The sequence below is a fragment of the Vidua chalybeata genome, chromosome 3 (genome assembly GCF_026979565.1).
Source record: "Vidua chalybeata isolate OUT-0048 chromosome 3, bVidCha1 merged haplotype, whole genome shotgun sequence".
In the NCBI taxonomy this organism is placed as follows: Eukaryota; Metazoa; Chordata; class Aves; order Passeriformes; family Viduidae; genus Vidua; species Vidua chalybeata.
The window spans coordinates 18,475,839-18,501,755 of record NC_071532.1 but is presented as its reverse complement, the minus strand read 5'-3'; the positions used below and the strand labels follow the sequence as shown (position 1 = coordinate 18,501,755).

The 25,917-nt window shown below is 38.1% G+C and overlaps 1 protein-coding gene across 1 annotated transcript in view; it reads right to left on the bottom strand.

Moving 5' to 3' along the window:
* Window positions 1–287: 287 nt before the first annotated feature.
* ZFAND3 (zinc finger AN1-type containing 3) overlaps window positions 288–25,917 on the bottom strand; it is a 131,375-nt gene continuing 105,745 nt past the window's right edge. Inside the window, exons 6-7 of the mRNA XM_053937330.1 lie at window positions 17,566–17,736; window positions 288–681 (exon numbers count right to left, since the gene is read on the bottom strand). Of these exons, the coding sequence (XP_053793305.1) occupies window positions 527–681; window positions 17,566–17,736 (326 nt within the window). The 3' untranslated portion in view covers window positions 288–526. The remainder of the gene's footprint in view (window positions 682–17,565; window positions 17,737–25,917) is intronic.

Sequence of the window (25,917 nt, the reverse complement as noted above, 5' to 3'; positions counted from 1 at the left end):
ACGAGTGACCAGTCAGGTCTTCTGGGCTTAAGCAGCTGCAGTTGCTGCTCTGAGTAGTATTTCACCTCCTCAGGATTCAGTAGCAGTGAAGAGGTGAAAGGCTGCACATTAAACAGTTTGTCCGAAAGCCATGTGCATAGCAAACTTTTACACCAGCTTCTATACAACTATGTTTTAACTCCGCAGCTGGAATGTTTCCAGCATAAGGCTTTTAGAGTGACTCCAGCAATAACAGAAGCCTTTGGATTTTTCTTGCTTTGTTTAAATCCACTAGCCATACTCAAAAATAATATTTCTTCATGTTTTATTTTTATACGGTGGCTAGCAGGCACCTTAGTAACCAGCCAGAGATAGGTTTCAACCACCATCAATCCCTAAACTACAGTACCAGGACGGTTGGCTAAAGGAAGGAAACTGATTGGCTGTAGTCTGAAACTTGCCTAGTACAAGGTGTCTGGCTGACTTTGTCCTAAATAAGGCTAACATTAGTGAACTAAGAGAACAGCATTTGGTTGCAGTCTTGCACTCAGGAACATCCTTCGCCAATGCGTTGGCAAGATCTCCCTACTTTCCGATCCAGTTTCACCATTTTCATGATGGCCTCCTCGCGCCCGCGGCCCATGTGGTCAAACGTGCAGTCGTGCTGTTCAGGCAGGCGGTGCAACATGCAGAACACGTAACCTGCAGAGGAAGACAAGAGACACGGTTAGGGACTGCTTACAGAGGTGGCATCTCACCTGAACCACAAGTGAAGAACCCCCTTTGTCTACTGGGGGATCACTCAGTTCTCAAAAATTCATGTCACTTTAAAGCTTTTACTTATTTGCTTACATAGTAATGAATATTTGATTATTTACTGCCTTCTGTTGAGAATTTATCAACACAGTCCTAAAGATCAAGTCATACGACATTTGTTGGGTTTTTTTGCCATCCTCTCATCTTATACAGGAAACCTCCAAAATCATCTAGGCTATGTATATCTACATAGTAAAAAAGGTAATGCTTTTGGGGTTTAATCATCTTTGCTGAAATCTTTCTTACTTTTGAGTGGACTTTGTTGTCACTTCTGAAACTCACACCTATGGTACGCTAGGATGAGCTCCCAAGCAGATTTTCAAGTCAGAACTGTTAAATTTAAGCACCTTTCTTCCTCCTCACTGCCAGCATTGGCAGTGACGGCAGGAGAGTTCGCTGCTCCTTCGCTATCCCAGTCTTCAGAAGCTTCTCCCCATGAACCATTCTGACACTAACCACAAGGGGGAACAGGCATTTGACACAGGGACGTGGCATGCCACATCATTTTGCTCTGTAGCTGAGAAGTTGAGGTTATTGTCTCTTTGTCTAAAGCTCCTCAATGTTATTCAGCTTTCCAGGGAGCACGTGACTTAGAAACATGCCAATACTTTTCCCTGCTGGTGAGAAGGGCATCTGTCATAGCCACCACTTTCTAGTCTACGAAGGAAATCAGCTTTTTTCTTCTTTGTCCCTAACACTTTGTAACAGTAAAGAAACTGCCTCAAATTTCCCACCTCCAAAATGAATATTTAAATAGCAGTAGATGCTATAGGAGAGAGAAGTCACACAGTTACAGGGCTCACCAGTCCACTGTATACAAAACCAAGTATGGTTCATCTAATATCACCTGTGCTGGGATATTTTTCCTGCCTGATGGTACAAAGAGTAACACTGCCTCTTACTTGAATGCTTTACATTACTGCTGCTCCTTAAATGCTCAAAAGATATTCAACCCACAAAATTATAATATTTGAGAGATGGAAAAGGATAAAAATGAGTGAGTGAATGATTGGGAGAGTGTTTTGTGTATATATACACCTGCATATATATAAGAATATGTGTGTGAAGTAATTTAAGTTTCTGGACTATAAAATATCAATTGCAGGAGAGAACAACTTGCTACCTTTATATAAGAGCGATTGTTAAGAAAACAGAGAGGGGGAAAGTTGTACATGGAATTATTTTTAAAAAGTGAAGAAAAATTGATTTGTCTTTGCTCTTTGTTTCAGTAGCACTAGGCTATGAAAAGACATGCCTATTATCTGTGTCTGGCTTTGAAACCCAGTTCTAGGAACAAAGCCAAAATGACAAGTTTTCTGTATTGGTATGTACAGTTCAGAAATAAGGATGGAAACACGCAGATTGAATTGATATGTACCTCACCCCTTGTGATCAATGCCTTCACTTCAATCTCAATCTGGGTCAAATCACACTCAAATGTGACACACATCTTTCCCAAAGTGCCAAAAATTCAAGGTCTGATTGTTAAAATGAAATATCCCTGGACTATAGTGCCAATACTGAACAGGCATTTCACTCAGTTCTCTCTCACAAGAAAGCAGGGTCTGAACGCTTCCCTTATTTCTTGAAATAAGATATCAAATTGCTGAACCAATGTCCACTGCAGGTACCAGAATCATAAATGCCTACCTGGATGAGCTCAAAAATCAAGTTCATCATCTTATGCAATGAATGTCTAAGAAGCAGATACAAGACACCCTGAAGATATGGACTGGGCAGGAGGTGTATCAGTCCCTTCTAAATAAAAACTGGTTTTAAGTCCTGGAAGTTTTACAGATAATTTCCAAATGTTTAACAAGCATATGTAAAAATGCCATCTAATGTTTCTGAAAAGAGGTCTTGAAAATTTATACAATCTTCTGCACTGCTTCACCAAGACTCTTTGACAATTCTGTAAATCTAGTAAGGAAAGTATATATGCCACATGATTTATCACTTTTGAATGGACCTTTCCATTGCCCCATCTCTTCCCCTTCTACAAAGCCTCATGCAGACCAGCACAGCTTCATGATGTTCCTTTCTACCTTGCCACCCCTAATACAATCTATCCTCTGATTTGCCTGATCTTTATTTCATTTTTGAAGACCTTTTATTTCTTTATAGAGCACCTATTTTCATGAAAATCTGTATTGTACGCTATATTTATTCCACGTGACACATTATTTATTTTTTCCTGTTCATCAAGGATTTTTTAATGTATTCTTGAACAAAGTTTCAGTAACTGTCCACAAAAGAATGGCAGGTGATTTTCATTTTTCCCAGAGTATGGGAATAGTATGTCTAATTTCAGCAACTAAATGATCTAAGCCTGTTATTAATGTGTATGTATATATATATATATATATATATATATGTGTACTGCTAATTAGAACAGATAGTATCTAATGAAAGAATACCCAAGCTCATTTTGAATGTTACAAAAATAGTTCTGCATATATTGACTAATTCATGGAAGGGACCTTATTCTGGTTGAATTAGCAATGCAGATCTCCTGGACTCTCCATTTCCAAAAAGAGAATTCAGATCTTTAGTCTCATTGCTACAAATGCTTAAGTCACTTTAAAGATTGGGACTTGATTTTTTGTAGGTTTTATTAGAAATTTAACGGCCTTTAAACACTGTTATTCAGCAATTAATTGAGTGACATTAGTTTTGAACATTTTTTCATTAGTTCAGAGTGTGTATATTCAATTAGGTTATTACTGCTGTATTCACTCCTTGTTTCTTCAGTGGTTTGAAAATCAGAAAGGACATTCTGTGGTCTGCATGTGCAGAAGTGCCTGATGTCACATCAAGGCCATCAGATTTTACAGCAGTTCCATTACTAGCTTGTGTGTGCTGGGGCAGAAGGCCAATAGATGCATCTGTATTTTGATCCTTAATGCCAATCCATATTTAGAGGTGAAACCTCTTCTCCTGAGAACTCTGCTTCTATGGCTACAAAGTAGGTAAGATAAATTAACTCCTGCAATGTATATGCTGTTAAGTTCATTATGGGATGGTACCAAATACAGGTTGTGTCTCTTAAAGGAATTTACTGCAGACATGCTTCTTTTAGCACACTAGAACTAAAAGGCAAAATAACTTTTCTACTAGTGTAAAGAACACTGCAAAAGGGAATCCATCTGCCAACTGAAGTTCATTTGCCCAAGTCATCAACCTAAAACATGCCAGACTTCCACTCCCAGCGCAGAAGATTTCAATCTAGTAAATATAATAACACATCTCACAGCTCTGCAATTGTTTTCTGATGTTAGAAGTAAACTATGAATCACCCACTCCTCAGGTCTCTAATGCAAGCATCTTGGAAAAATATTATGTAGTGCCTCCAAACATTTGAGCTCCTCTGAGCACCACAGAAACTTCTACACAATACATCATTAAAAAATTCACTTCCATTTCATCTCCAGAGCAAAAATGGCTAAAGCCATAAGGCAGAGCAGCATCCCTGCCTGACAGAAGAGTCACTCAAAGGAAGCTCACTGCACACCAGCAACTATGAAGCTGCTTTCATCATTCCTGAGGAACCTGATGGGAAAGGGATACTGGAGAGAACAGAAAACAGAATAGGCTTCCACATTCCAGACCAGAGAGTTACCACAGACCTACAGTATGCTGTGTGTGGGTAATGAAAAACAATTGCCTTTTCTTCACTGCTACACTCAAGAGCCCTGGTATATTTTTTGAGTTTCTGAAAGCTGAGCCATTCAAGTATCACTGCTGACATGGAAAAGCAAAGCCCTTCATTACCAAGTACCATCGATCATCTTAATTGTTCACACTAGACATTTATGCTTTCATTGCAGGCACAAACTGCTTTGAAGGTTTAGCCTTCTATACTACGTGACCCCTTTTGATACATTCAAAGAAACTCCCACAAAATAAAGTGAAGTCAATATACTTTACCATAAAACCCTGAGCTTCTGATACTTAAAAATCATCTTACCTGTCCACTAGGATCAGTATTTAGTATTTGCATTCCAAGTCAACAAGCAAAAGTTCAGAACTGTCAGAACTTGCAGCTTACACCGTTTCCAAATTTAATAAACCTATGTTTGTATAGAGCCCAATACAAAGCCTATTCAAAAGCAGTCCTAGTAATGACACAGACATAATCCTGTGCAGAATTCTGTGCTGTGTGCTTAGACTTCACATTCTTCAAAAGATATTTTACTTCTCTTGCAAATTTGAAATTTTAATCAACAGATGTTAAAATAATTTAAAAATACCTTGTGACTTAAGAGTTGAAGATACTGCAAAAATTCTAGCAAAGGCTAGAAGTAAACTGTGTAAGGTTAGAAGTAAACTAACTACATCAAAGGTGTATTATCTAACAAGGTATTGCATGAGTCTACAAGCTGATTTCTGTTCAAGAACAGATTTTAACATCTCTTCAAGCAATGAACATATCTGCAGGCTATCACACAGCACAGCCAAACCAGGCAGATGAGCCAGTAGAGAAGATCAGTTCATGCTGCTGCACTGTTCAGAACAACTGCACACCATTCACTCCCAAAACAACATTTATGCATCTCTCCCTGTAGCCTTTCCAACTGGAAAGATGCTTTAATGTATTGCAAATTATACTAACAATAAAACTATTTATATGTAAGTGTGGGAAGGAATTTTTTTTTGTTTTTTTAAAGACATGAAAGAGGTAAGAAATGAATGGAAGAGTAGAACAAATAGCTACCAAGATACAAAGCAAGATCCTAAAGGCTTCAGTACCTGAGAACTGCAGTATGACCCAGCTTCCAGGGCAGCTCATATATATACTGTGTTAGGCAATATAAATATATTCTAGTCTGCTGGTATATGGTATTATTCTCTTTTATACAGCTCCATTCTTGCATCTACTCTAATTATCTTTCCTTTCTTTTCTGTGGCAATGCTCTGCACTAGCATTGTCAGCTTTCATTACACAACTCAAGGAAATTTCAGTTTTACTGACATTTTCTGTAAAACCAAACCAAATCCCACCAAGCTAAACAATGAGGTTTTGGAAATATGTGAACTAAACTCATCTGTTTCTCTTTCCCAGCTTTGCAAGTTGACGTGGACTTTGACAAAGTGATAAGTACCTCAGAATAACTTGGTTGGGAATCTTGTCATTCATTCCCAAGGGGAAAGAGGAGCACACCACAGTAGGATGAAGCTTTTTAACCAGATAGATGTATTTATTAAAACTCTGCCAAATTGAGGCAGTCCTTTCTATCATTTCCACTCCAAATTGAGTGGATATGTTAGAAGTCTCTAAATATCAATGCACATTGTCTTAAGCATTGCCCTCTCAAAGCATTTTAGTTCCATCAATCTTCACAAACAGCACAGCTGCAAAAGGTTCACAAAACATACAGTAGGATGAAGTGTACTTGTCCTATTAACTTATTTTTCTAAACATTTTCTATGATCACTGCAACTTAATTTACAGTATTTTCTTCTTCATACAGATCATTGATACCTACTCACAACTCCCAAAATTATCAATAGCTGAATCAAAGAGAGGAAAAGAGGTGGTGTAAGACACCTTAGAATGTTTTTTTTTACTCTGGCAATCTGTCCCTGGGACTGGATGGTCACCCTGGGACTTCCATCCTGCTCTCAGTCAGTGATAATCTCAGGTTTCAGGATGGAAGCATGTAGTTCTGGCATCTCTGGTGCTACATAAGAGTGCTCATGAGAATCTATAGATTCATTTCATATTTCTACTACTGCTTTTATGCTTAGGAGAAAAGAAAGGAGTAAGAATTTTTTTTCCATTCTTCCTCTGTTTTGTTCTCTGCCATAAGGAGGGTAAAGCAATGTGTATGGATCTGCATTAGAGACAGAAGAAGCATTTGTGGAAAGGACTGCCCAAGAAGTGAATGGAAGAAGTTGTATACCAAAGAGAGAGGACATAATCTTAATACTGTAACAGCCACTGGACATGTATGGTTAAAGATTCTGCAAGAATTCTTCCAACTGCAAGGAAAAGACTTCGTATTTCCAAGTTTGGTCATGTATAACCTGCATTTCAAAGTTGTTTTCTGTCTATTTTCTTTAAGACCATCAGCCTGGGAAGCTGCTTTAGGGAGCACACAAGAGACACAGTTTGGCACTGTGGAGACCCTGTAAAAAAAAAAAAAAACAAACGATTTATCCTAATTCGTGCTAATTTCAAATACACTTTCCTATTTACCTGACTACTTGCACAGAAAGATGTCAAACTGTTTTTCCTACATTGAATGTGACAAACTTTGAACAGAGAATTCATACCACTTGAGAACAGAGCACATGCTGTTTTTAGGGGAATTTTTTGGATCAACAATTCTTAAGGAGGTTCTACACAAGGCACTATTCTATTCCTTGTCTTTAGAACTTAGAAGATCCACTCAAAGTTTCCTCCTGTTTCTTTGAAGACATTGTATTTGGAGTGGAAAAAGTTAAGATCTGGCACTCTTCTAGACTCAATTCTTACTTTTGCTGTAGTGAACACTAATCCCAGAGAAGTAGGGAAAATGTTTAGGAACAGAGCTGAGGTTTTCAGGAAATTATTTTTGAATTTCAAATAATCCCTAATGAAATGAAGTCATAAATACAGCACATCTACTTTGTAACAGTAAGCTGCCATTAACAAATGTTTGCTATGGGTCAGGTCTGACTGACTGAGTACTGCAGGTCTCTAGTCAAGATTGTGTCCCAGTTCCATCATGTACCAGAAGAAGACGGTGCTTAAATCACTTGACTTGGACCAGATATTTTTCTTGCTGTACAGAACTCATGCATCTGAGAGTAAACACTTCCACATCACAACTTCTTCACCCACAACAGATTTGTAAGTTAAGGCTAGTATCTACTGGGGACAGACTATCAGAACAATTCAGGTCCAGGATTACTCCCACAGATACACCAAGCAATCAATACTCACTTCTAAACTGCTTCATACCTCAGAGGTCACTGACTTACACAGTGGTGACAATGGCATCTTAGGCTCCCCTTCTGACCGTATACACTGTCCCTGGTTTTTGGTCTCAGCTGTCACTCACAGCAGTCAGGCACAAGCAGCAGCCGTGACACAAGAAGCTCACTCTCCAACCACCACAACTGTTGGGTTACTGCTGTTGTGTAATCTCTGCAGAACTGGGCTCTGGTCCCAGTTCATCTGTGATAAAAGATGCAACTTCCCAGAAATTAGCATTTTAATTTGTCATGTAATCTGTTGATATAACTGGAAGAAACATTTTTCACCAAAGACTTGTGCAATTGTTGAAACACAAAGGCAGGAAAAAAAAAAAAAACAAATAACCAAAACTGGTTAAACTTTAATTTAACAAGACAATTTTTGGAGAAACCATTTTGCTCCAAACAACTTACAGCATCAAGTGAGGTATCAGATAATGAACATCAATGATCAACTTATTTGAAGGAGGGGAAAAGTAAGGTTCAAAATTAAAAGTTTAGACTTTAGGTGGGTGAAAGTTTCCTTATTTATCAATTGTGTCATTTTGCAATGGCGTATTCAAGAGGAATTAGTATCACTACTACACTTGTAAAAGGAATATTCATTGCCACGTTTATACGACCAAGAACACACTGAAATAATACTGCACCTCCCAAATCATTCCTAGTTTCACAAGGTTATGTGGGAAAATGAATCCAAAAAACAGAATGTACAGTAAAAAAGCAGAATTATTCTAGAAAGGCCTCCTCCTACTGTCCAAGGCAGCTAATGAAGTAGAGGTAACTCGTACTAATAAGTTACATTATCACAGATGTTAGTACTACTACAAAATTAGATCTTCCATGGGTTATACGAGCTTATCAAGAGGCATTTGTTTACTACTCAACATATTTAGATTTGAGCAGTGTAGACTCTCTAGATTTGAGTGGTGTGAAACCTTAAAGTGTCCTGAGAAATGGCAGGTGGATGACAAAAACTCTCCTAAGGTCAGAGCTGGGACTTACTCAGTATTTAACACTATAAAAGAGCTGTGTGAGCTTTAATACTTCTAGAATGCTCTACACCAAGCCCACTTGAGCTTATACACTTCTCCCAGAAGCTGAGGATTTAATTAAAAGCTGAAGTGTACCCAGAAAGTTAATTGAAATAGCAAGCAATACCTAGTGATTCAATAATGTATGTGCGTAATTTTGTTTAGCCCAATGAAAATGCAGGAATGATAAGGCTACTATAATAAAGAACTGGAATGAATAATGAAAGGGTCTATACTAACATCCAGTACGTGTTGCATTAATTGTAACAGTTCTCCTGGATCCTGCATGTATTTTGACTTCATCACATGCTGAATATGATTCCAGGTTTGACTTTCAGTATATTTCCTGAGTTGTATTATTTATGCCCTGGGTTTCAGTAGCTTCCTAGAGGTTGTACCATAGTGATGTACAGTCTGAGAGCAACTAGGCTTGCTGGCCAAACAAGAGACAAGCAGCTCTACTTCTTTTAAATCTAAATAAAATGTGGTTTATGTCTTCATTCCTTATTTACACTTTATGTTCAGGATCTCTTAGATTACACCTTCTGCTCCAATAAAGTCTTCTGTTACTGTAGCCTCTTACAATCTATGTCAAGAGTAATTCTTCTTCTAATCACAGGAAAATAGAGCTCCATTCAGAACCCCATTTACACAACAAAGGAAAACAAATGCTTAGAGCAATGTATACTTTCACTCTTCCCTATTTTTTTTTTCTTTTCTTACAAAACATTCCTGGCTCCTGCTTGTTCAGAATATGGCAGCACTCCCATACATGACTGCGGCGTCCGGGATGCAACACATGACCTGTGCCTGTAACTTGCAAAACTTTCAGCAACTCTGGAACACCTCTGTAAGCATTTGCATTTCAATATGTATAAAGATACAGTAAATAAATATATTATTTAAAAAAACTTACTGAATACTCATATGTGATTATAATATCTATTAATACAGTTTCTCAGTTCTCAAAACTTTCCTCCAAGGCCAGTAATACTTAATACTAAAAGGCCCTGACACAGACTAATACTTTTTACTTTTGTGAAAACTGATGCACACTGATCTTAATGCCATTTCCTTAGGACATCAATACCCTTAGAACATCCACATCAAGTAGTCTCAAGTCTCAGAACCTACCTTTAACACCTTCTTATAACTGAATTATGTAATTTAGGACCACAGGTGGTATCTTCCTCTAAGATAAGATTTTATTTAAGGGCACTCCTTAGGGGAAAAATACTCTAACTCCTGGAAAGAATTCTGACTTTTTAAGCAAATTTAGACAATTCCTTTCAATTATCTTTTTTCTCCTCCCAGTTCTGGTGCAGCAGTTGTGGCTATGTTCTTTCCCCACTTCTTCCTGTGAGTATCTCAGACTTTAATCAACAAAATTCACATTCCTCCCTACCTAAGCCTTACCTTGTGGTCAGTTAACTAGCTGGTAATGTTCCTTCAGGATTCATCAGATTATTATAGCATATTTTGGGGCCTTCTGTGTCTACTTCAAATATTAAATATGAGTAGAATCAGTACTTCTGTGTACAGCTGTTTGTTAACATATGGACAAACATATTTGAATCACTTTTACTTGTGTGTTCTTTTGTCATAAGAAAAAAATGACTCAGAGACTGAGCAAATACTTCCCCTATACTTCCCTAAAGGTACTGGAAAAAAATATAAGATAGTCTCAGATGGATTTTTACGTTCAAGTTCACTAGGCCATGTGTCTCTTGTGCATAGAAGACAATTAAATAACTGCATCATCTTTCACTTTGTGGATACACTTCATTCTTCTGTAACCACAATACAAGTATGTAGGAAAAAGACTTAATGTGGCACACTTACAAAATGCTGATTTTTCACCCAGTACTGCAGTTTCCATTTGAAAACCCCCAGAAGGTTATATGAAGGACTTACCACATCAGTAATGTCAAAAAAAACCCACTTTTTGTTTTTAGAAGGAACACCCTAACTTGTTTTACTTAAGGAGAACTTGGGGACTTAAGGGATGAGCAGCCCATTTTAATTATATGGACTAACTGGGAACTACAGGAAGGTAAGGAACAGGCTCAGTACACATTACTAAATCAACATTGCCAAAGTTTTGGTAGCACAATGGAAGAAATCAAAATCAGCACATCCTGTAAGAAACCCATGTTAATTGAACATTGCTGGAGAATTATACTGGAGCCTCTTCAAACAGTATTTCACGATTCCTAATTATAAGGAGCATGAACTCCATTAACACTTTTAAAGCTGTGGACAGCTTTTCTGAAACCTAGACATTAAAGCATTTTTCTGGGTACTACACTTGGAATCCATGATGCACCAATTAATCAACTACTTCTTCATTTCCAGTACTGTCAGAATATATATTAGTCAGAAAGACCAACAATCAACAGTTCCTATTCCCTATCAATTAAACTGGAGTCTTGGAATAACATCTTCATAAAATACAACAAAACAACCCCCCCCCCCCCCCAATCTGAGTTCAAATTCAAACTTCAATAGACTTTGTGTTTTGTTGGGTATTTTTTTAATATTTGCAGCAATATAAGGTAAGATGCTGGACATTCCTGAAATGGCTGAAGCAAAAGAACTATTCTGGGAGCAACTCCCTTAGGAGAACAGCCAACACAAGACAGCTGAATGTGGCACATCTTACAGGCTGACAGTAAGACTTGCCAGGGCTGTAGTAACCAGTCACTAATAAGATTTATTTTAATACTTCTTACTGAACTGGCTGACTCATACTCTCCAGAAGCACTGTGCATGTTTCATCTTAATCAATGGAAATACATCTGTTATACCAAGACATAATCATGCCCTGAAGCCATTTTGGCTTGTACCAGATAAACCTTATCCATCTAGAAAGTGAATTTACCAGCACCATTACAAATTCTCCTCCACAGAAAAAGGTTCCATGGAAATGGAACTATGATTTAATATTTGACCAAGTTTTAAGAGAAACATTAGTTTCAATACATGTTTGACAACTTTGTATAAAGATGGAGTGGCTTATCTATTCAAATTTCTTTCTTTTTTCCTGAATTTCTGAAGATTATTTCTAAATTAACTAAGTAAATCAAATCACTCCAAATTTATTTTGGCACAATCCAAACAAGTGCTTCATCTCCTCTGTTTATGGACCAGCAGTTCTGTTATCCAGGTTAAAAATCGGCAGCTGCTTTTCTTCCATGTTTTTGCTTACTCAATGACAGTGAGACTTGCTGCCATTTTATCTGTAAGTACAGTCTCTGCTGCGTGGATGTATTTTGTTTCTGCTAATGCTTGATAGGAGTCTGTTTTTCTCTCCCTCTTATCCCTGTGCTTAGACCAAAACAAAAGAAATCGACAGTAACCCCAAGAAAAGATTTTCAACAGATTATTATAGATTTAAACAGAACTAAATGAAAAACAGGGATGTGGAAAAATAAGCACAGTAACTAGGAAGGAAATTTTTGCCCTTCTAAAGGAGCAGTCTGTGGTGAGCCATGTGCTCTACCCCCAATTCCAGGTGCTCAGCACCCTAAGGTGGCTCTCTGGCTGAGTTGCAAAGTTTGACTCTTGTTTCCTGGCTCAGTCTTACTGCTGTAGAGGCCACTTGTGAACTGCATCCCTTCCAATCAAAAAGCAGACAAACATCAGTACTTGCCAACATCTCACAAATTAAAATTGCAAACCACCACATTCTGCCTTCACCTTTGAGGTTAGTGCTCACAGCAGCCTCCTCCAGCAGCAGCAACGAGTGCACAGCTGTTAGGCCAGATGCATTCCAGGAAACTGTAGCTTCTTACAACATCACCTAGGCCAGTAAAATTCTAAGAAAAGCTTTCTTGTCCACACAGGCAAGAAATATGGCTAGCAAGTGTTTGATCAGAATGCAACATGACTGAGCAATTACTTTTCAAGTGTGATCAAGCTGGATCAAGCTGGACAGGTTTCAACGTCTTCCTGTCCTCTCAAGTACCTCCTCTGGCCCAAGAACAGGAAAAAATATTACAATTCCTATCTGAGAAGCACACAAACAAATGGCACTGCTGCTGGAAGCTACAGCCTGGCTTGCTTTGCAGGGCCCATTATCTCAACCACCCTACTGACTGCCAAGAGACAGGTGGAGTCTGAGGTACAGACACACCCATAAGGATGTGGCCAACAAACACCAAACCATTCTACACAAAAGCTGCTGCAGAGCTGGCACACTACACTAATTTCTCTTTAACTGCTGACTAGAAGTGGATCATATTTCTCATGCAATTCCAACAACAAGATCACTGCAGACTTCTGTGTGTTGGCTTGGTACCACAGACCTAGTGCTACCAGAACTACTTTTTACTGTAAAACTGTAAGCCTCTTCCATAAAATTAAATTTTGCTTTCTGTGCAAATAATTTCTATAGATCAAAAGTTTACAGCTCTGTGTCTTTTAAAACTGTACATAACTTTATTTAGTAGCAATATACATCTAGTCAAGCAATTAAGAGCAGGCCTAGAAATTTATAGTGTAATTTGCAACTAATCAACCTGTCTTTTTTACAATACATTTCCAGAACTCAGTGTTTTATAGCTACTTCCACTCACACATTCACTGCCCCTAGTTTTGAAGCAACTCTCTGGTAACCACGCAGTTATGACACCACTGAGACAACAACTTCCTTTGCTGATCAAGGATCACAGGCAGCTGATTTCAGACTGCTTGCAGAAATGCTGTAACAGAGTGTAACTTGAAGAATATGATTCCTGCAATTATTTGATGATAAAACTGACTCCTAAGTCTAATATTAAATAGAAATTATTTCAACACAATCATTACCCATTGTAAGACGCTAAACTATTGGAAGGTCCATCCAGCCCAAACTAGAGAACACTGTTGTCTGCAGGATTTGCCTACTCTTACTGTCACCTACAAACAGTGCACAGGAAGCTGATTTTGTTTTAGTGGTGTTGATATAAAGGTTATCAGAAGCTGTCAGAAGCTCAAAATGAGAATTCATTTTAAAATTTCTCTTTCTCACTGAAGCTTGCAAAGTGCATCAGCAATTAACAATTCCTACCACTTCTCCCAGTTTGCTGTGTGAAAAGGCTCAGAACTCATCTTACAAATTGCTCTTTTGAAGATCAAAGGGAAGCTGAATTTGTCTTGTGTGTGCTCTGGATGAGTTTGTAATTTACTGGAACTTTCAGAGGAGGTTTGGCAGCACACTCGTTTGACAGCCCCAGGGCACAGGATTCAGGGGAGCTCTGTGACTCTTCCCTTCTGAGTTCCTTCCTTAGCTTTAATTGGCACCTCATTAGAAATTAATGAAAATGACATCCTCTGTTCTTCCTGCTCCGGGCGTAGAATGCTACAAAAAGGCCCATCACAATTCATAACACATTCAATTTACATAGGAATGGCTCTTAAGCATTATTTATGAGACGTGAATTTCTTGTCAGCAGTTACTAACTTGAACACAGCAGAAGAAGAATGAAAAAAGATCTTGAGAGTATGTGTGTATGAAAACAAACAAATCTTTCTATATCTGAAAAATGTTGTGTTTGAATTGCTGGAACTCCCTTCTCAGTAGTGAATTGTTGTCCTTCACAGCAAAGCCCTGCAGCACTGTCAAATCTGTCTAAAATTCCATGTACTGTCAAGGGAACGAGCTCAGCAGCATCACCTCTCTCTGGACAGGGCTTACATGAGACAAGAGAGCCAATACAGCAGCCTCCCAAAAATCTCCGAGCTGGTGTAAAGCATGAGTCATTCTGTCTCCTTTCTAAAAAAGCTGTGCCTTGCTGTGCCTATCTGCTTTGTGCCAAGGTCAAAAATGTTTTGTGGACAAAGCAGATCCCAGTTAACTGGATCAGTATTTGCAGATATGTCTACATTAAAACATTGTTCAGTATGTATGTATTTTCCTTTCCACTATATCTCACTAAAAATCTCACTGGAGGATTCACCAGGACAAATCATCAAAAAATAAGATGATTTCCAGTACTTTTAACATTAGGACAAGAAGATGTACAACAGCAAACAATTAAATTGTTGGTCTGCAGAGTGAATTTGGATTTTAACAAGACTGCTTCAGACGCATCTTTGGATCAACATTTTTATGCTTTAAATTCTTCTTCCTTACATCCAAGCAAACACACACACTTGTCATTCTGAAGATGGTGTCTGCCTTTTTATTGATCCTGATATCAGATTTTCTCTGAATGTTTAAAACTGGGAGGAGTTTTCCCCGTTTATTCCCATTGCTTTAGTTCAGGATTAAGACGCCAAGAATTTAGTAGCAGTGGTTCAAAACTCAGATCAAACAATGTTCTATGTTGACCATTACTTCTGAAGAGTGGTTATTTTACACCAGTTGATTCTATCTCATCACCTGACAACACATCATTCATTACCTGTGCTTCACTTCAGGACAGCAAAGCATAACCCAGTCATGTGGATTTAGGAAATATTTTAAATAAATGAGAATTTGACAGATTTGTTCTACTGCATTTCCATCACCTCCACCCAGGGTTTTTTAATGGGCTTGTCATTCATGACCTAAAGCAACCTAATTTTACAGACAGCAGGGCAAACTAGCAAGAATGGTTTCTCAGGCAGCATCTTTGAAACTGACTGGAGCCACATGCTGCTGATCATTGGTAAAGCAGTTTGGGTGATGTGAAGCTGAGGTGCCCTGTGTAGCTTGCTTGCTTCTTAATCTGACTATTAAATATAAATGGCACAGGGTGTTAATGAAACATTGTAACTGCACAGCAACCAAAGACCTCCAGTTTTTTCAGCCCTCTTGGACACATGAAAATAGACTCCTGCCTTCTATTTTCTCATTAAAAGTATAGAGTAGAAATGTTTATAATACAAACTATAAACTGGGTAGGATGCAATACAGGAATGCAAATTTTCATCTCCTAACTTATTGCTGAGGAATTCAGAATTTTTTTCACATTCATGTTTTATTAACACATTTTATGAACTTTAACAGAAATATTTCCATAAAGCTATATATATCCAGTAGAAGAAAATTAAAGAATAATTCCTACAACATTTATATTGCAACAGTATTGAATTATGGAACCACTTCATGAAAACTTGAGAGGAACCAACCAAATGTATTTGTAATCCAGTTTACAGAAAAAAGGCAGGTCTTATATAATTTAAAAAACATTACTGATCAATGAAAGGGCTTTTTAAAAGTTGCTTTCAACTTAATTGCTCTTACATAGCTCCAGTATTGCAGAATGCAGGAAAGATTAATGATTTTACATAATGGTTAAGCAATCATTTACCCAATCCACCTCAGAATTCAAACTGTCTTGTTCCCAGTATTTGGGACCATTCTGCTATTTCAGTCAGGCACCTGTGAGTTGTTGTATACTTGCAGCCTGTTATATACAACAGCCTGAGTTGTTGTATACTTGACAACAGCAAGACCAAGAGCAGAAATTCCTGCCTCTACCACGCTGAGCAGAAAGAGCCATACCAAAATGTGTCATTGATAGCCCTGAATTTCTTCAGCTTGATTAAAATGTTACCAGACACTTCAAAGTATCCTGACACATGATTTCCACAAGAATTTCAACATTACAGCTTTTAATTTCATGTTTGGTAGCTTCACAGATAATGTATGTTAGCTCTGTGCCAGTGCTCCACTATTGAAACAAAGCCTTATCTCACGTCCAAAAGAGCCCAACACAACAGTAATCTCTAGAGCCTGAAGACAGATGCTGAAGAAGAGAACAAAGCATAACACAAAATCTTTGCGGCTTTCTATCGCTTCTCTTCACTGGGCATTTGGTATTCAGTATAGGATTAACCGTCTCTGCAACTACCTTAGCCCACCCTTGCTCTCCACACTGCTGCTCAGAAGGACATGCCTTCTCTCCAGATAATGGTTTTAACACAAGATTTTATTTTTCACAGGTGCAGTGTGAATTGCACCTATCATCTGTGCAGATCCTTTGGAAATTATCCCCTGCCTGAGACACAATGGAGTAACTGAAACAAACTTCTCCAAATATATCAATATAAGCATTGTCAGAGAGTTCAATGCAACCTTCAATACATGATTATATGAAAAAATAATTAGCAGGTAAAACTACCCATGCATTATCACTGGGTCTAACAGGCACATTTAAACCAGTTAAGAATGCAATTGTTCCATGAAGGAGAGAGCATCTCCTTTGGAATCCAGTCACATTTATTAGCGTTTCAGAAAGATTATTTGCACTGAATATGAAATCCCAAATTAGCTAACTGCATGGGATTATCATCTTCAATTCAACTACCTGAACAGTGTCAACAACTTTGGAAAAGCCAAGATGGATGATTTTAAGTGTATGGTGAACAATAATATTTTCAGTTAGAGGGGGTTTTTCGATTTAATTTTTATTTTTATTTTAATGTAATTATAACATGCAGAAGCAGATACTGACCTATGTTCCTTTATGCCCTATAGAAACCTTCTTTGCATATTTATTGATGTGCTTTGTGCTTCTTCTCCTGTCAAGTGGGTATGATGCCCTTCTTGTCTTACAGGGACTTCTGAACCTAAATTCATTAATATCTGGCATCTCTTGAGACAAGGCAGTACATCAAGGCCAAACTTTTAAAGGGGAAATTTGACAGAAACTAATTATAACTTTTTGCTACCAATGGAAGCTATAGCTTCTGTTTAAAGCATCTTTGCAAGGTGGAAAACGCAAGTGTTCTCTGTATTTCCATGTGTGACACAGATCTGAGCACGGCTGCGTTTGAAAGCCGGATGCTACTGCCAAACTGTACTCACCACAGCGACATGATCCCAGTTCCTGCTGTACTAGTTCCAGTTTTGTTTGGCACTGGAAGCATCGACGTCTACTCTTCTGTTTGGATCGACTGGTTTCTTCAGGCCTGTCATTACTGTCATCCAGTAGCCGTGGCCGTTTCACAGGAGAAGCCTCACTCTCCGACTGTGAATCTGTTGTATTCACAACAAATATTTTAGGAAAAATATTAGAATTTCCTTGCTGAGGCATTTCTTTAGACAGACTGAAGGCATATTGTTTTCAGATGGGGTCACCACCAAGCAGTGTGATACCTCCCATTCTATTGCATATGCATGTTTTCTTAACAACCAAAATGAGCATCAAGTAAAGGACAAATTATCTTTGCTCCCTATAAGAACCCTTCCTGCTATCAATATTGAGTATAAAGTGAACTGATTAGTTTCCTTCCAGCCTTGGCTGGGTCATATGGAGATACATGTACAGCATAACCATCCTAAACAATTGCAGGCTTCATCTGTCATCTTATTTATTTTCTTCTGTGCTGCCTTCAGTGTCCCCACACAAACTGACTGAAATGATGAAAAACAACTGAGCACAGGTTTGACCTATTTCTTCCCTGGACAGGAGGGGGATTTTTCAAGCACAGCATGTAAATTGTATCTCTTATGACTGAAGGCAGTACATGAAAGCACCATACCGTGCTTCCCTCTCTTTCCACATGGATAACAATTTAAATGTAAATTAGTATACACCAACAATACAACCCCAAACAAAATAAGCATGATCTGTACATACATCCTATAAATTCCAAATGCTCAGCCATTTCTAAAGTATTAGTCAGACTACTATTTGCATTAATAACTTCATAAATTTCAGCTTGCAAGAAAATGGGAAAATGGTGTGTGCAATGCCTTTAGGAGTTAAAGTTTACAACAGTCCTACTTCACGTAGAATGTGCTTTTTTTTTTCAGCCTTTTTTTTTTTTTTTTTTTTTTTTTTACAATGGACAATGGAGAGTGTACTGACAAGGGCTCTAGAGTAGCACAGGGAATGCACATTACTGACTGAAGAGATGAGATGCCCAAGCCTTGTTTTTGTAGCATGTCAGAGGCACAACATCTCAGTGGATCTGCTGCTCTGCAATACAAGTCAGGTCAGAAAAGACATTTTCCCTTCCCAGATCTGTGCACAGCAGAGTCAGTACTGTATTTCTTTGTAATACAAACTGCAAATAAATCTAATCCCAACTGTACTAAAAATTAAATTGTTTGTTGCAGTGCTGCAAGGAGCTGCTGAAAGACATTATTACAATCAGTCAGTATTCTACTGCATGATGTTGAGCAAGGAAAAAAAAGCCCATTAGCTGAATTAAATCCCTTTACAACCAACATTAATCCAAGAAATAACAGGCTAAATCTATCTTTTTGGCAGGATGCTAACCAGTTGAACATGTCTGTACCATTATTCTAAGATTCTGTTGCTTTTGTCTGCTTTGTGCTGTCCTGGATTAGGCAGGAAAAGGTAGCTGCCATGGATACAACACTGTCCATACCTTGTTATGTCAACTATCTTACCTGAGCCACTGCTGATCAACATCATGACTTTACTTGAGTAAACACCTAAAGGAGTCAGACTTGGAATACTCGGTAGCTTCTCCCTTTGGGGACGCTCTGTTAACTTCTCCTGGTTCCTCACATGCAATACAGACTAATTCACATTTCTTACCTGTGTTTCAGCCCTTGTGTCACAGTGTTTTTCCAGTTGTACCCCACTGTTTACCGCCATTACAAATATACACCTTGCCTCACTGGGGCCTACTTTATTTCTGTCATACTGTTCTTAAGATATGCTGAAAATGTGCCTGGCTTTCCAACAAGTATAAAGCCTTTGTATCTCACATTTCATAGAAGAGTGAATTGCTTTCTGCACTGCATACAGGTGATAAGTTTTTATTAAGCTGCAATGATTTTATCTGATGTGTGCCTCAAGACAGCCACCTTTTTGATCAGTGTCACAGATTACAATTTACACCTTACAAAACACATATATTAGACCTAAACTAACATTCAGTACATAACGCACTCCACATCTGCATGCTTGGCTGTGCAGGAGCCTTGGCAAGGAAGAGAAAGTAGTGTATTAATGTAATGCATTAATACAGCTATGGAACAACTAGTCCTGTCTTAAATCTCTGGAGAAAACAGGTCAAGGTAAAGATCCTCTGAACAGACTGCCTGATTCCCTGAACAGAGATCCCAACTCGTACTTCAAGGCCAACAGTCCTGTCCCATGGACACTTGTTTTCAGAGTGCCCAGAACACCAGGCCAGCCTGGAGTGTATAAGGACATCCCTTCCAACAGGCAGATTCTATCCTGTGACCTGGCTCACTCAGCATTCAGTAAATATGCTCCTGCCCACCTTGCTGCCCCACACGGAGGATGTACCTCATTTGCAGTTTATTCACTACTCAAAGAGAAACACTGCCATTATGGAACAGCTGCCTCCCACACATCTTTGCTTCCAGAAATATAAGCCATTCTGGTAGTTCTCAGAAGCAAATTTGGTATTCTGAATTACGATGATGGAAACCATAGTGGTCTGCTGATCCTGAAGTCCAATTCATGGTGTGAGTCAACCAGTGTCTCAGAAGTTAATGAAGCCTTAATGAGAGAAATAGCTACCTCAAGTCAAGCTAGTAGTTCTACAAATGAAAACACTTAATCACATACTTTCAGTTAATTGGTAGCGACTAACTGAATATTAACATGAGCTGGTCATTATCATAGAAATTATAGATATCTCACTTTTTACAATGTGTATCTCTCTGCCATAAGCTAAAACACTTAGCACTGAGGTAAACTCAACCTGGCTCTCAGGGACAGCACCATCTCTCTGATCACTGATTGCCCAGGGCCTTGCACACTGGAGTCCAAGCTAATACTCATCACAAATCAGACCCACTGCTCACACATTTCCATCTTCCCATGAGCAAGTACAATGAGCAAGGAGAAAGCACAGAGCAGAAATTAGACCTTTTAGAGTCAGTCCTGTGTGCGTTTCTTCCAGATCATGTTGCTTTTTGTGATACTGACACATGCAATACAGAACACAAAATGTATCTTCCAGTACCTGGAATCTTGCAACCTTAAAGTTCAAAGATCTGATAGCAAAATGAAATTGTCATACATAGCTTTACTACCTGGAGTGCAACTGAAAAAAACCACTAGGAATACAGGCTGAAGTGCTGCAAATAGAATCAAGAGCAAATGCCCAGCATGAACCTTTAAACAACCAAAAAAGGCTACAGAGAATTCTCGCAGCCAGTGACTTTTCTCAGAAAGTTAATTCAACAAGTTACTTCTTCCTTTGCTTGTAAGAAACATTCTCCATGCTCAACTTGCTCAACCAACAAATACCCGGCCGAGAGAAAAACAAAAATGTTCTTTTACCCACAGATGTCAAAAATCATAAAACTTCTCTGTAAATATGAACAATAAGGGTCAGAAATCCCCAAAATTTCAGGAAGAAACTGGTCAGCAGAGTAACTGCCATTGACACATTCCCACTGCAAATTTAATTCTGAGTTAAGAAGCAAGGATTCTTCTAACTGATATCTGATGGTGGAAATCCTTCTAATTGTGTATGAAACTCCCATTTGAAACGAGAACAAAGAAGTTCAGTTAGGCAAGGTTGAAACTGGAGGCTTGTCTGGAAACAATAAGCAGAGCAGTGTTCTTAAAACTATTATGTCATGAACAGAGACTCACATTTGTTCCTCACTATCCCTGTTCTCATCTTCATTACACATCTTCCCCCCTCCAAATTTTTCCAAAAAAAGGCACCTGAGCTGATTTTCACTGCCTTACTCTCCAGCCTTGGAGGAGTTTGCAGGCTGCATGCAGATGGCTTCAGTTACAATCATGATGGCTCCTCCATTGCATTTGGGGGGAGAGTGGGATGCTCTAGGCCCAACAGAGACATAGCCTAACAGAACTTAACAGGGAAGGAGGAAGGATGGAAGAGATGGGAAAAATTTAAGAAAAAGAGGATCTCTCCTCTAATGCTGCTTTCTTAAAGATGAATCTGTTTAATCTCTGGTTTCATGACAGCTTTTGAGGCACTCGATCAGGTTTTTTTCTTATCATAAAGAACCCATCACACAGACTGGCATTTATTATCTCAGCTGTCTGTTGAAACACCAGAACAAGCAGTCTTTAATGAACCCTCAAACATTACTGCCATCTCCCCCGAAACTATTTTAGAAACAGCTTAAGCTTTTAAAACCTCTGTCCATGAAGAAACTTGCATAGTCACAGACAATAACAGTGTAACATGGATTAACTAAAATTTGAGCAATAGTTTGTTGCCAGTTTCTAGTGGTTTTTTTTTGGTTTTTTTTTTTGTTTGTTTTGTTGTTGTTGTTTTTTTTTTTTTTTTGTTTTTTTTTTTTTTTTTTTTTTTTTTTGTTTTTTTTTCTTTTTCTTTTTTAAATTCCTTGTTCTGCTCTTAGATGAGGGATTACTTAACTGCCTGGCATGTTGATTATGCATTAAAAATTTCATTGAGAAAAAACTGCCTCTATACAAATCTTCCCTATCACATTTACCAGAATCATAATTTAAAATAATCTCTCTAGTTCAAATGAATCCAAAATTAACATAGTTGTTCCAAAACCCTTTTGTTTGTTGACTATTAATGAAGAGAAAGAAATTCAAAATTAACACCTCATAAGCCAAGTCTGACAACTGTGACTGCCACAGTCCCTCCCTGCTGCTGCACAGTGCTGTGGAAAATGTTATTCTGAAACTCTGATATTTCATGGAAATGAACATCTTATCTTGTCTTCTCACACAATTGTGACTGCATCTCAAGGCTGTGCATCTCTTTGGAAGCACCCATACTCACAAGAAATGTATTTATTTTGCGAATTCACCTCAGTTTTTTAAAAAATACTACAGACAGATGTCTCAAAAATATCTTATGTAAGTCCTTTGGTAATATTTAACCACACGATCTCTTTTCTAGTATCATTGCAGGGCCCTTAGCATCATTATTTCACCATTTTTTTCCCCTCCATAGAGTTTAAAAGCAACTGCACTAAAACTCAATGTCCCTAAACAATGTGGAATAGAGAGACCACATGGGAACAGTCTCTATAGAACTCGCATCCCATCAGTCGCTTCTTTTCCTCAGGAGGCTCTCCACGAAATCACACTGGAGACTATAAATAACACCCATAAGTTGCATTACATAAGTGATTATTTCTCATCCATCACCAAAACCATGCAACAGTAGTTGTTTCCAGCTCTAATGAGTAAAAAAAACCAACAAAAAACCCCCCAGAACTTTCAACCTAGCTGTTTGAGATACATAAGTGGAAGAATTGCTGCAAAATGTTTAAAATGTGAAACATTACTGACGAGCTTCAAACTCTTGACAGAAAAATTCTCCTTCCCCCTTTGCAACAGAGCTAATAAAAAGGATTCCATTACAGACTTGAAGTGTTGGATTAATTAACACCCCCAAAACAAACAAACAAATCCTCAAAAAACAAAAAAGGAACTTAGCATGTATACTGCTTTGGGTGTAAGTGGTATTTTTGTGTTCAACAACAGCATGGCTTCATTTTTACAAAATGAGAGCTGGCACATACAACATGTGTTGCTAGAAAAGAGGATATACATACATATACATGTATGAGTATTAATTATTAAGATTTCAGGAAAACAGACAAGTGTGGGGGCATAACCACACATACAGTTTGGCTAACATTCCACTTGCACATAAGAAAAGGCTTTCTTACTGTAGGGGAGACCTGACACTGGCACAAGTTGCCCAGGTGAGTTTGTGGGAGTCCAATCCTTGAAGATACCTTGAAGGTACCTTGGACACAGGCCCCAGCCTGCTCTAGGTGACTCTGCTCTAAGTAGGGAGGTTGGATCAGTCTCCTGAGCTCTCTCCCACCTCAGCCTTTCTTATTTCTAAGATTCATGGACAGGAAAGTAAAATTAAAAATTATATACTAATTCCTTCCCACCATTCACATTTTTTGTTCTCCTTTAAACCCATATTGGCAGTATTATCACCTGAAAAAAGGAAGTGCAACTTAATGAGGGTGCTAACTACCATCTCTAATGAAACAGAAGAGACTAATCTAATGCACATTGAAAATGTATGAGAAATAGTGAACTACCTAGGCTCCTGCATGCATTTTAGCTAAGCTATTATTAGAAAAAGTGTGAAAATGGCTATTATCCTTTCCTGTCAATAAAATTCATAATTGTATAATTATGTGAAAAGCTAATTAGTTTTCATCTTGTATTTAGGTTCCTATATTACATCTGTTTTATATTTAAGTTTTTGCATTACTTCCCCCATATTCTCTGATGTCAGCATGTCTTTAGTTAAAAGAAATGTTAATTTATTTCTCAAACATTTTTACTTATATACCTGATTGATTCAAGCAAGCACATATTTAAATGCATTCAGGCACCTGTACTGTACAGTTCCTTTGATGGATTAGCTTCAGGCATTTCAATCAGTTAGAACATTTCCCAAGGCAATGGCCACCTCTACTGCTGCTGTCTGACAGGATTTTGTTTGTTTAGAAAACTATCTGAGTGGGGTTCCTTTCCTGAATTACACCCATGGGAGAAGTCTGCAAACCTCCAGAGCCACAAAAGATGAGCTTGTGAAGAGAGAGCAGATTGGACAGTCCAGGCCTGCTGCTCATCTCATGCTCCAAGGGTAAACACCTGAAGACCGCGTTTAAGAACAGCTGCTGACAGCAATATCATACACACAGTGACTGCTGGTGTGTACAGGCATGAGGCTGAATTCTCATTGCCTTGATCACTGGGAGCAATTGATGCAGGACAGAAGTCTGATACTATTTTAAGGATGCTAAGGGAAGCTGGTTTAGGTTGGTGGTGGGGGCTTTTGTAATGGCTCACAAGCAGTCTCATCTTCATATATTCAGACTATTATAAATAATGAGCCTTGAAAAGGCCAGAAGAGAAAAAGGGCCACAACACTAAACTCAAAAAAAAAAAAAAAAAAAAATTGGAATTATGATGTCAATTTGAACTTCTTTTCTCGTTATTAAATAATGTACTTATTACAGGGTTAGGGCTGGGAGAGGGACAAAGGCCGATTCTGGAGACACTTGAAGTTAGAGAACAAATGACATCCGAAGTGGCCTGAATAATCAGAACAGGATTATTAAGTGAAGGGATAATGCACACTACAAATAGCTAAATGGAAGAACAAGACACAAGTAGAAAGAAAAAAGGCATAACACACTAATACACATTATGAAGAACCTATGAAGACAAATCATGAACATCCTGGCCATTCCTCAGTACTACTGTTAGTAGTACTCAAATATGCATATTTACATATCTGAATATGTATGTAGAAATACACACAAATAAGCTCACACTGGTTCTGACAAAATAGGAAATTTGAAAGCATTCAGCAATATCATAGCTTTGGTTTTGCTGACTTTAATGAGAACCTTCTTATGCTTTGTGAAATTCTCTAAAATATGATTAGCAAGAATAGATATTATAATAAATATTTCATATTTGCTAGTCAGCTCCAGCGTGCATAAATAAGTGGTGCTGCTCTGCTTCCAAATCCTAGTGGTATACTCCAGCTATGTCCTCATCAATCAGATGGTATACAGTATTCAGGAAGGTAATTCTTCAAACTAATAGCCTAAAACAAGTTCTATATAGAAAATATTTGCTCTGTTATTTTTCATTCATACATAGAGTTTTCCTTAGTATACCCTTCCCCCATTGGTATAATGAGGATTTTCCAAGGCTAAGAGAGATATGCAGAAGAGGAATTGTAAAGAACTCTTGCCTGCTAGCAGTGAAAAAAATACTTACCAATATTTATCTTTCAAAAAAACTAATTTGTCTTTTAACTGCAGAACTTCAGTAATGTCATTAGTAACAGAAATCTTGCAATGAGAGACTATAGCTCCAAGGATTGTACCTGATTAATGTCAAGGAAAAAAACCCTAAGAGCTCTTGTATTTTGATAAAAATTTTCCTGAATGCATTTGTGAGAAGGTACATTCTGAAATGTAGAGCTAATCCATCTTCAAACTTGGTTTTAATTCCATTACTTTAAATAAAGCTTAACAATTTATATGGTTTATATTTTGACTGTGTTACTTTTTCTAGCATTTTTTTTTTGGGGGGTGGGGGGGGAAACAACCAACTCTGGCATAGGACACAATTCCTGTACACCTGATTGGTGTCTACAGTACACCAGAAGTCAGGCTGGCTTACCAGGTAGTTCTTACTGTTTGCAAAGGAAATGTTTGGGAAGCTTCTACACAAACCTGAACCGAAGACCA